Source organism: Caloenas nicobarica, chromosome 3 (assembly GCF_036013445.1).
Source record: "Caloenas nicobarica isolate bCalNic1 chromosome 3, bCalNic1.hap1, whole genome shotgun sequence".
NCBI classification, from domain to species: domain Eukaryota; kingdom Metazoa; phylum Chordata; class Aves; order Columbiformes; family Columbidae; genus Caloenas; species Caloenas nicobarica.
Window position 1 is genome coordinate 63,954,421 of NC_088247.1, and position 12,175 is coordinate 63,966,595.

At 45.4% G+C, this 12,175-nt stretch overlaps 1 protein-coding gene across 4 annotated transcripts in view; it reads right to left on the reverse strand.

The window, feature by feature from the left end:
• FUCA2 (alpha-L-fucosidase 2) overlaps positions 1-8,758 on the reverse strand; it is a 26,085-nt gene extending 17,327 nt beyond the window's left edge. For all 4 annotated transcript variants that reach the window (XM_065630467.1, XM_065630468.1, XM_065630466.1 and 1 more), the window contains exons 1-5: positions 8,535-8,758; positions 5,538-5,725; positions 3,517-3,856; positions 2,686-2,896; positions 1,138-1,328 (exon numbers count right to left, since the gene is read on the reverse strand). In XM_065630467.1, the coding sequence (XP_065486539.1) occupies positions 1,138-1,328; positions 2,686-2,896; positions 3,517-3,856; positions 5,538-5,725; positions 8,535-8,758 (1,154 nt within the window). The remainder of the gene's footprint in view (positions 1-1,137; positions 1,329-2,685; positions 2,897-3,516; positions 3,857-5,537; positions 5,726-8,534) is intronic.
• Between the last annotated feature and the right edge of the window lie 3,417 nt (positions 8,759-12,175).

A 12,175-nucleotide genomic window follows, 5' to 3' on the forward strand; every position in this document is an offset into this window, starting at 1 on the left:
ATAGTAACTCACTGCTGCCCAGTAATGTAGGAAGGAGATACTTGCAAGGCAGGGGGAACCACTGACAGATAATTGTGGGTTATATCCGGAAAATATGGTAATTCACATCTATACACAAACATACAGACATTCCACTAAAAAAAAAAAAAAAAACCAACCAAGAGTATGTGCAACAATAAAGCTTCTACCTTGCATAGCTATTTAAAAAAAATTTCAGCAGACATTATCTACAGCAGGGGTGTCAAACTCACTTTCAGCGGGGGCCACATAAATGTAACTACTCCACGTATACAGTCCTAAAATTACATTCAGCCCTTTGAAGGCAACCACGAGGCTGATGTGGCCCCTGGTGAAAATGAATCTGGTACCTCTGGTCTACAGTATGTCCTTGGAAATCTTGTGGCATATGTTTGAAACATTCCTCCCTCTTCCTTCATTTAGTTACAATTTTTTTATTACTCTTGGAAGTAGTTTTACTAAACAGACAACAATTCAGGGTTTCAAGGCTAAAGCCAGATAGCCAAATCTTACTGGGAACAGGAGGAAAAAGGCCCACTGAGGCAGAGAAGGGGATCAAGACCAAAACCCTGATGGATCACTAAGGCGTTACAGCAGCTATGAGGCACAAAGGCCGAGGAGAGTCCAGGGACTGGCTGAATTTAGCAACCAAACAATTGCTGTTATCTTCCCATGTGTTTTCACCTTAAAATGAAATGCAGAATATGCTAGACTGATTTCTAGTTTCTTTCTCTCCCCTCTTTCTCTCTAAACAGTGACACTAAGTATTCATTTGTACAGATAAACACTTCATAGCAGTTTTATATTTCTGGATTTATATTTTTTTTATAGTTCCTGTTGCCAGCTACACTCAGAAGCAGAAGATCACTAAGGAAATGCTTGCAACCTTCCCTCAACCTCAGCATCATCCCCAAACTACAGTGTCTGCCACCTATTGTCTACTGACAGATTTATATACGTTTATGTGCAGTTACTTAAACTGACAAAAGGGTTAATTTCTTCACAGCATACAAAGCAAATGGGCGATTTTTGTAGCATCAAGTCATTTAGAATTTAAAAATTTCATGTACGCTGCTGCTGCTGCTTTAAGCAACCCCCATTTTGATTCAGCAGCCTTACCACACTCCTGGTGTGAGTGTGTCGTTCTGTGCTCTCCATGGTTTCGTTCCATAGATGGCTTCTCTGTTGACTTTCAGCCAGGCACCCATCTGCCTCAGGCGTTCCTCAAATATAACAGCGATGCGACCATCGTGAGTGGGCCCAATATTCATCAAGAGATTTCCTCCGCAAGACACTGTTTCTACGAGTTGCTGAAATGTTTTTAAACACATACATGGAGCATATGGTTACAGTTAACGAAACTGTATCTTGGAAGTTCTTTCTAAAGCCTGCCATACTGCTTCAGAACGATGAACTGAACAAGTTATGTCACTGCTGCATGTTTAGACTTTGAGGGCCATCCCAACAGTCAATACAAAATTTAAACTCCCATAAAACAAAGCTCTGCTGTCAATTTTCATGGCAGAAAACAGGCCAAAATACATTTTTGCACCAATATACTGACAATCTACATTAGAATCAGGTCTTACAACTTTTTAACATTTTGACTTCTGAGGGTTTTACCGATAGAACAGGTAGGAGATAATTTCTCTACATGAGAGGACAATAAGGCTAATAGATGCCACTTCATTTTTACTGAAGTGGAAAGGAGCAACTTCTTCCTCTATTTGATGCTCTCCCTATTTTGCAGACATTTGTAACAGAGGAGGAAGCCTTCTAGAGAGTCCATAAATACTTGAGTTCATATCCACACTGCCCATGGTCTGAGATGCATAACTCTGAGGAACAGACAGCTGGAGACAAGCTACTGAATGAATTTAAACCTTCTGCCTCTTAAAAGAGATTACTTCAATTTGAAATTATCTTTTGCAAGGACAGTGCTAAGATTCAGATTAAGCAACAATAATAAACAATCTTCCCATCGCTAGCTGAATTTTGCAATTAAACGCATTGTATCTGAACAATAAATCTACCTTTAAATTCACTTTTCCTAAGCTTCAAATATTTTTTAATACCTTAGACTAGCAAAGGGAATCAATGCCCTATTAACACCAGCTATCTGCATCTGCTGGTGTTTATCTGTTAAGTCTGTACTAAGTGTGTTGGTTTCTTTGTTTAAATGAAGTGGGATGAAAGGAAAGTTTGGTACTACAAGGTAAAAAGACTATTAAGAGTTATAAACTGTTTCTGGCGAGAAAGGGGAACAGATGCAGTCTTCAGGCAGGAGTCCCTAAACAGAAACTGTCAAACTACAGGTGTTTACTTGTTATCAACTTAGACATGCAGCTACTAGAAAAACAGTAGAAAAAATAATTCTGTGACTGTCCAGATCAGCCTTTGGCCACTTACAAGGGACACACCTTCTAAGAAACTGACTGAATTTTTACGACACAAGTTTTCTTAGTCTCTTCTATGAAATCAGTAAGAACTACATGGATACTCCATCCTGCCAGTGTTAGGCTGCAAACGAGCAAAGTTATTTATTATTTCATTGATTCATTATTCAACTAAAATAATATTTTTAATAAAAATAATTGAAATGTTATATAGTGTAATAATCAAGAGCGAGAATCAGAAGTTGCAGGCAACTCCTTTGTCCCACTGTACCTTCACCAAGTCCTCGATTGTGAGGTAATCATCAAGCTGTGCGTTCCTCCTGTACCCCCATGACCTCTTGTCAATAGTCATGCAGTTCTCCCACTTGTGAGGTAGGAGGTGGCCGGGGTTGTACCGGTCACTGCAGGTGTAGAAGCCACCGTGCGTACAGATGCTGCCAGCTCCCCAGCGGTCATTGGTCACAACTGTGTCCCGGACTGGACTGGAAACAGAGAAATTTTATGCTTTGTATTCTACAAAAAACACAGTCACAGCCAGAGTAGTCCCTTCCAACATACATCCCTCACAGAAACTGATATTTAGGATGACTTCTGTACTATTAATTTACTACCATTAGATTAAGTGCAATTTAAGGAATCCTATTGTCATCCTTTGCTAGTAAAAGCTCCAGATGGGCATTTCTTAGGGAAATTTGCTGCAGACTTTGACAGGAGGTCAGTCTGCCAGAAACCAGCCTGCATTTCACATCCACTGCCAGATGTTCAGCCTGCGATGACAACAATGTACCATGTTCTCAAATTATCCTGCTATCCTCTTTGTCTGTGCAGTAGACAATACTTAAGGAAGAATATGATTAGGCAAAATAGCCAATATTATCTTAACTGATTAATTTGAAAATGTGGTTTTAAAAAAGTATGAAACAGCCTTTTTCTGAAGAAAGCTTTGACAGTTCTAGGAAAGACCTGGATTCTGTATTTCAATAAAATTAATTTTTAGGTAAGTCCTCATGAGTAGAAGTAACAGGTTCCACAAAATATACAAAAATGAGACAAACTAGATACAGAATTTCAGATAAGGAGCTAAACCAGCATCATTATGTACCTGTCATTATACAGCCAAGCCAAGAAACCAGTGCTGTTCCAATAAGTATCTGGTGCATTTCCATCCCCATCAGACCAAATTATTTCTGGCTGGTACTTGGTCACAATTTCATAGAGTTCTGGTAACGATTTACTGGCTGGAAACTTTCTTGTCTTAAAGACATTGGTGGCATCCTCAAGAAAGAGAGGATTGAACCATTCGAACAGGGAGTGATATAACCCAAAGCGCAAGTCAGTCCTGTTTCTAACAGATGTTGCAAGCTCAGCCACAAGATCTCGTTTCGGTCCCTCATCAACAGCATTCCAGTTCCAAGAATATTTGGACCCCCACAAAGTAAAGCCTGAAAAGAAAAAAAACACAGCATAAGAAAGGGAAGAATAATAGGGGAACTTATAGTTCCTCCATCTGGAAAGTAGTCTGCAAGTGTCTTGCAATAAAAAATATAAAATAACAAAAATCATATATGCAATATGCTGTTATCGTGGTATAAAGCATGCCTATAATCTGTTTATGCACCATGCCAGTAGTCATAACATCAGAACACCGATACATACACATATGCATTTATATTTTTATACACATAAAACATTCAATTTTCCAGTTCTGTGCTGCTCAGGATAACTATTCCTTCTCCTTGATTATTTACTCCATTCATATGTCCCAAGGAAATGAAGTAAAAAGACAGCACCTTTTGAGGCACGTACGTTTTCACTGAATGTATCAAACATGAACTGCCAATACACATTCAAGAACTCGAAGAAAAAATATGTTTCTCAGTTGCAGAATGCACAAGCTATTATTTGCATTCAAAGACTATTCTTCTTTCTGTTTAGGTCTTATGTAAATGTTCACTTTTCATTTGTCTTGACATTTATAAAAGCTCAATCAACTACTCGGTACATGTATATAAGCAGAGTGCAAAAACACCTGAAACAGCTTTTAAAATATCAGCATTAAATATCAGAAAGGTTTTAATGTTTCAGACATCCAGCAATCCAGCACGAGCACTTAAATGTACTACTGCACTGCAGACTTAGACCACAGCCAGAGGAGTTCTACTCTCAACTTTAAACTCCTTGGTACAATTTATACAATCCTTTATACAATGGCCTAATAAATTTTGCAATATTTTTGTGAACTGGATACATGTAATTGTATCGACTAGACAAACAAGATAAAAATTCATGCCCAAGGCTACAGGACAGACTACATAAATCATGGTTCTTTTGAAGCCATTGGGAATTGCACCACAGGTATCATCAGAATTTTATGTGTTAGAGCAAAGATTAAAATTCAGAAGTTACCAGCTGCTAGTCTTGAACCCATAACTCCCCAAACACCAACAACACTCACTAGATGTACTGTCACATTGCATCTTAGTATTTTATACCTTCTTTGCTACCATGTTTCCTTCCAAACACTTTCTTCTCCTTTACTTTCCTCTGCAAAGTACCTTACAATTACAGTACCAAAAATCAATCATGACTGTAAAGTTACAGACCTAAATCAAGTTTTTTGCTTCTGTGCACTGCATTGGGAAGAGCCATAAGCTGTGTACGTTCCTAACTCTGAAGCTGACTCCTTGGAAGGCACTCCTAAATTCCTTGGAAAAACCCACAGAGTTTCTTAACTGCCTGTACAGAGCAGCTCTCCACATATGAAGCGCACTGCAGAATTCAATTCTGCAGCTCCTTGAGCAATAAGCTGCACAATAAAAAACAAACTATGGCTACTGCAGGAACCTCTGCTGCCCTCACCGCTTCAGGCTCTTACCTGCAGCAAGAGAACAATGGCACAATCTATTTCTCCTCATATGCAAGCTTCGTGGCCATGGCATTTGTGTAAGAGTCAGAAAAATACACCCACATTTCTTGGGTGGTTTGTTTCCTCTTTGGCTGGGCTGGGGCGGATAAGGCTGCCTGGCTTTCTCTGCCTCTCTTAACAGGCAGGAAAGTCACCTGGATTTTTCTTCTGTTGACAGAAATGCATCAATTACTAACATTCACAAACTTTCCACTTACCTTCATGATGTTTTGAAGTTAAGACAACATATTTTGCACCTGAAGCCTTCAGAATATCTGCCCACTGGTTGGGATCAAAGAACTCTGCTGTAAACAGTGGCCCAAAATCTTCATAACTGAACCCAGGTGGGTAATTTGCCTCCATAAATTTCACATAGGGCGCTCTCTTTTCCTTCTGCCAGTACCACCTGACAAAATACAGAGCAAAAACATGTCTGCTGATTAATTTTTAGACAAAGAAAAGAGCATGTAAATCATCAGCTCTTATTTGTGTTCACAATGAGAGGCACACACACTGGAAGTACATGACACTGGCAACGGGGTAAAACTGCTTCAGAACATAACAGTATTAATTATCAGATATTTCCTTTTCTCTGTCCTCTTTCCGCATGCTCTACTACTTTCAAGCACTCCACTTTGGAATGATCCCAGGATTTCATCTGGAGCAGTATCACAAAGCAACTACACCGGGCAGGTTTATTCAGTATCCAAATCCTGACGCGCTACTAGAGAGCGCAGGTACACGGTCCATGGTAAGCAGCTCAAGTGGCACAAGGAACGCACATTTTTCTGGACTAGTAACTCACCCTCCTTAAGTGTCACGTATCAGCCATAAGGCACCTCTGCTCTGCCCCACCACTGCTACTCCTGCAATCCACAAATACACAGGCCAGCAGCTTTACCTCTCGGCTGGTGCAGAGTCCTCTATGCCAAATGCAGTCGAGTGACCTGATGTGTGAGCAGACGCCCATGGTCCCAGAGCCGGAGAGAGCTGTGACTGCAGAGCTCTGCAGCTGCTGCACACACACGGCTCTAAAGCAAAGGCATCCTACTAGAAGGGATGGCATGTCCTCCAACAACTGCCTGCCTCTGCAAGAACCCCCCACACTTGCAAATGCAGCCCCCTCACAGGCTCCAGAGCACAGGTACACATCCACTTTGGTCCGCTGTGCACTTGGTGCACACAGATTTAGGAACCAGGAGGGAAAATATAAACTGATCACCTCTTTTTGCATCCCGCCTAGCAAATGCAGGGACAGTGTCTGTCCTGTGTTTCCCATTACATCAGTTCCTGATCCAGTATCATCACTATTCCAACTGGCCTAGTCCGCAGCAAGGCTTGGAGCTCTGCTCTGTGGTCTGAGGATGGCCTATCACCCTCGTCATGGGCAGAGATCATAAATCACCAACAGAGCACTATTTATTTTCAACCTGCTCCATCCCTCCCCTACCTAGCAATGAAAGAGGAGCTCCAGAAACTGCACACAACAGTCCTTACTGCATAAACCACCACCCTATTGCTGGAGGCCTTCTAACAACAACATACGTTGTGACTTCTAACATTTAGGGGAAAAGGATCTGAAAGCATTCACCTTTCTATGAACGAAGCCAAGTGGCAAAAATCCCATTGGCAAATGTAGACATAAATGAAAACAAATTGAAAGTGAAGGAATAAAACAGGTCAGAATCTGAACATTTGAAATATGTTTCTCTCTCATGTCCTGAGCTGGACCCTGACCTCAGATCTGTAAGACCACAGTAACTTCCCCAAACAGACTTCAGCATAAACAAACAGAGTCTCCAGCAGCCAGTGGAGAAAAAACAAAACCAAACAAAAAACCCCACAACCAAACAAAACCAAACAAAAACCCACAAAAACAAACACACAAAAAACAAAACAAAAACACACAGAAGAGGCTGAGACAGCCTCCCTCCATGGAAGAACCTAGAGAAAAAAAAAGGCAGATCTGACTTTAAAGTATGTAATTGCGTAAAAAAAAAAAAAAAGGGGAAGGAGGACAGGCTTGCTGATACCAGAGTTTGTTACCTTCCATTTGAAGCTGCTAACACAGGACCTCAGTCATCTGACTGCACGTGCTGCCAGACGGCCCTGAAGTAGCTTCACACTCATATGTGTGTAAGGATAGGAGGCAACAAGGACATAAAAACCAACATCATCAACTACAGTAGAGTATTTCAGTGTGTTTTTAGAACAACAAAAAAACGCTCGAGCCTGAATCTGTATACCACTATCAGAGCACAGCACTCAGTAAGGCCTGAACCCAAAGCCAGCTTCCCTCCTGCCCCAGTCCCAAAAGTCATTAATTAGTAAATGGAGTCCACATTAAAAACAAAAACCAACTCCTGAAACACTTGAACATAATTCTGAAAAGAATAGGCTAAATATTGCCTTTAGAAAACTGTGGTTTGTTTATATCACTGTTTCTTTTACAAACATCGCATTTAAGCTTTACCATAGCTCTGCCACAGAGCTGCTGTTATTTTCATATTGTAAATGACAATGTGACTCACTTTGGGTCACACAGGAAGTATTTGGTAGAGCATGGAAAAAAAAGAGAGAAAAAAAATGCTTACAGCCAAAGGGCCCCAATCAGTGAACACTCACAAACCAAAGGTTTAATTCAGCCTTTGAATTAACACCATTTGAAGGATCAGAACTTCAGGCTCTTCCACGTGGAAAGTACTCCTGGGGGAGTCCCACCGCTGTGTCCCTGTGCCGCTCAGCCATCCTGTCACTAGCGCTGTGGAAAGCTGATCTTTCAGCTCCACAAGCTCTCTGCTTCACTTGGTTCACGTTAGCCAACACATTCAAGAGTTCTGGGGCCGGGCAGACAGATGGGCAGACGTACCAGAAGCACATCCAACTCCGCTTCCTTCACAAATGGTGCCACAGTCCCTGGTCTCACGGACCAGCCTCAGGTGGAAATAAACCTCTACCTGCACACTCCAGCTCCAGTCTGCGGGGGGGCTGTAAACCTAACCGTGACTCCGGGGGCACACACCAAACCCAACGCCACCCGCCCGACGAGCTGCTCTCCAGGCGCACCCTCAGACGGCCGGTACGACCCACAGGCAGCAGCTCTTTCGGTGCGACCCTCCCCGCCGCCCCCGGGGCCTGAGGGGCCTGTGCGGGGGCGCCGCCGCCGGGGAGGCCCGCGGGCCGGGCAGGAGCCGGGGCCCGGCCGGGGAGCTCACCAGAACCACTCGCTGCCGAAGCTGGGCACCGAGAACACGCCCCAGTGGATGAACACTCCAAACTTCGCTTCGTCAAACCAGGTGGGCAGCGGCCGGGCGTCCAGCGAGCCCCAGGTCGGCTCGTAGCGGGGCTGCCCGCCGCCGCTCGGCGGCCGCGCTGGCAGGAGCCCGGGCAGCCCCGGCAGCAGCAGCGGCAGCAGCAGCGCGGCACGCGGCCGCGACATGGCGGCGGCGGGCGGGGGGAGGAAGCGGCTCAGGGCGGGGGTCGCGGCGCTGGCGGGGGAGGCCGCGGGACACAGGTGCAGGAGCGCGGCCGGGCCGCAAGGCGGGGTCGGGCTCTCTCCGCCCCGCCGGAGCCCGCCGCCCTCCGGCCAGAACGTAACTTGTCCCTACCGCCCGCAGGTGGACGCCTCCGGCTCTGCGCCGTGTCCGGCTGAGGCGGCAGCGCCACGTCCTTCCCCTCCGCTGGGTGAGGGACAAGCGCGCCAGCTGCTGGGGGTCTCATCCCCGCGGGTGCCGTTCGGTGTGGCTGCCCGGTCACAAGTCGTCACCTGGATTTTAGGGGTTTGAACAAAACCAAGTACCAGACCTCTGCCTTGGCCAGCGTCCCGCCGTGCTCCTCCAGCCCGCTCGGCCCTGCGCGGTGCGTTACCGGCCTCCTCAGCGGGGACAGCCCGGGCGCTTCTCCCGCAGCGCTGCCCCAAAGCGGCCCGGAGGCTCCGCTGGGCCTGCAGCCTGACCCAGGCCCGAGTCTTGGATCTGCAGCCATGGGCTGCTTCAGGAGTGGCGTCCGCATCCTGGTGGTTTGGCGCTTCCAACCACAGGTGCAGCTTCCCTTCCCGAGAAGGAGAGGGTGTAACACCCCTTGCTCTGCAGCTCCTTCCAGCCTGCCGGTACATGGTGGCTTCCAGGGTAGAGAGGTGCCCCAAAGCCTGTCAAGGAAATATTTCCTTGACCATCAGAATGGCTTCGGGAGAAGCCTGTGCTGAAGCTGCCTGGCTTCAGTAGATGACACTTTGCGTTTGTGCTGCAAATCATGGGTGGCAGGCACGTACTTTAAAATATGTGTCTTCCAGCATCATTGTAGCCCACGCTGACGCTTCTCCCGTCTTTCCTGATGACCAAATTGCGTATTTTTTTTACATCAGACCCTAGTGGCCGTTGGACAGCCTTTGTGAAATAATTCGGTTTAATCAGCAAATACTAACTTTCCAAAATCACCACCACAAATGGAAATTTCTTTGGCAATCTGATCAGAACAGTTAAAAATGAGCGAGCAACTGAATTAACCTCTCTCCACCTGGCAAGGATGTATACTTTACTGCTGTTGTGTGGAAACAGAACTTTAGTTTCCAGAGCCATTAACCACAGCTGTTACATTTCGTCCCAAAATATCAAAACTATTGTGAAAACAGGAAGTGCATATTTTTTTAATATTTTCATTTATGTACCTTGATGACTGTATTAAGTTACAGGCTGATAAAAAACACTGTGACTTCTGTAGTATCATTCTTTCAACTGACTCTTCACATTACTCTTACAAAAGCACTTTGATATCACAATAGGAGCCTCTTCATATTTCTTTTACATTCATTGTTGACCTACTTTGTCTATGTCTTCTTTTACGTTCACCTCTTTAGATGTCACTTTGCTTCTCAAAAGGAATCCTTAAATACCTTTGACCTCTTCCTGTGGTATCTTTTCTAGTTTATCTTTGGATTCCTTCATGTTCTCCTTTTTTTTTTTTTTTTTTTTTTTTTTTGATCACAACAAAGGATTGCAGGCACTGAGCAGCTCCTTTATGTGAGAATTTTGAAATAGAATCTCAGAAGCTTATTCTATACAGCGTGCCGAAGTTACAACTGCTCTGCGTCTCAAAATGCTTTGAAGGAAAAATTATTTTTAAAAAGCTCAGGGTTATGACCCAAAGCCCACTGACATCAGTGACCTGCCATTGACTTTGGTGAAATTTGGAGCAGGAACTGTGTATTATAATAATGAACTTCATTACATCCTTTAAAAAAAAAAATAGAAAACAGTTCAGTAAATAGTAGCCATGAGGACACTTCTGATTAAGGCATAAGCAGGTTCAGAAAATGTCACCAGCCCACACAGGCACAGCTACTAAAATCTCCAGAGCAGGAAAAGGTCCTCAGTGCACAGTCACATCTGTAATGATGCACGTTGAAAAGGGTAAATAATAAAAATAGTACACTGTAGGATTTTGCGAATAACACAAGAGCAATGTCTGTGATTGCAGGAAGGTCTCTAAACCCAGGTACGACGTGCCGGCCTGCGTGATGCTGGAGCCACCTGGCCCTCACAGGAAGGTCTGTAAGTGCAGAGCTCGCTGCTGCACCCCGCCAGAAGCCCCTGCCTCTCGTTCTCGCAGCACGCTCCCACGGGGAAAGCTCTCTGCAGCCAGGGAAGGAGCAGGGTGACCTCTCAGCAGAGGGAAGAAGGAGAGGAAGTAACGAAGGCAGTTCCCTGGGGGATGCTGAGCAGAAAAGACCCTTTGACCTGTCTAATGGCTGACATATGAGACTCATGGACTGAATCAATTGCTTAGGCAAAGGCAAAGGGTGCCTGAGCCATATAAGTGCTGGGAAGAGCGCAAAACCACCGCGCCTGGGGAGCTGCATGGCGCTTGGCATTGAGGGGAGGGCACTTGGTTGCTTGGTGGGAAGCAGAGGCCAGTAACTGAATTTCACATGGGATTTCATTCAGACCTGGGGAGTATAGCTGCTAAAATGTTTTCATACAGTCTGAATGGGACTTTCATATTTGATAACTAGATAACGTGGCACTAGATGCATTAAAAATAGAGGGTGAAGCCCTATCTTTGCCATTGTGCCAGTCGCTTCAGGGCAGCAGATTTTATTCAGGGCTGAATATAAAATGATTTGCCTGTACAAAGTGGTGAAAACATTAAATATCCTTTTCAAGATGAATTGTGTCATAAAAGTGTATCCGTAAAACAAACGCCAGAAAATGAAACCACAGGGCTTGATTTTGCTTTTGCCAAAGTCGGTGTGACTCCTGCTTCTGATTTGAGAGGCAGGAATACCTTCCTCCCAAAACGTTGAGTCACACGGTCGTAAAACCGGTTGTGAAAAACCTTTTGCCTGCAACCCAAACCTTAAGAAAGGCGAATGGGGGCGTGGGGGACGGGGGTAAGGAGATTCGACTCATGGCCCTCCCGGCTCGGCTGCAGGGATGCGATGCCTTGTGCAACCTCCCGCTTTTGCGGGGGACGGCCGGGGGAGGAGGGAGGCCACCCTCTTACACAAACCAGAAGTGGTGGTGTCGGTCGCTGGGTTCTTTTTTAACTTTTTTTTATTTTTTCCGAGTTGGAAATGAGGGGAGCGGGGAACACGAAGACATCCCGGGAGGGCCCCCCGCGTCCCCTCCCTCCGTGCGTCTGCACCCCTCCCTCCGCCCCCCTTGTTTCGCCCCTGTGCAAACATGAAATTTAGACTCTAACAGACCCCAAACCCCCGTCACGGTCCCGGCGGGGCGTCCCCGCTCCGCCGGGGCGGTCGGAGGCGAGGGGCGGCTCTTCCTCTGCAAACTTTCCCTTTCCCCTCCCTCGCCGCCTCTTTCCCTCCTCGTCTCTCCTCCCCGTCCCTCTCGGCTCCCCG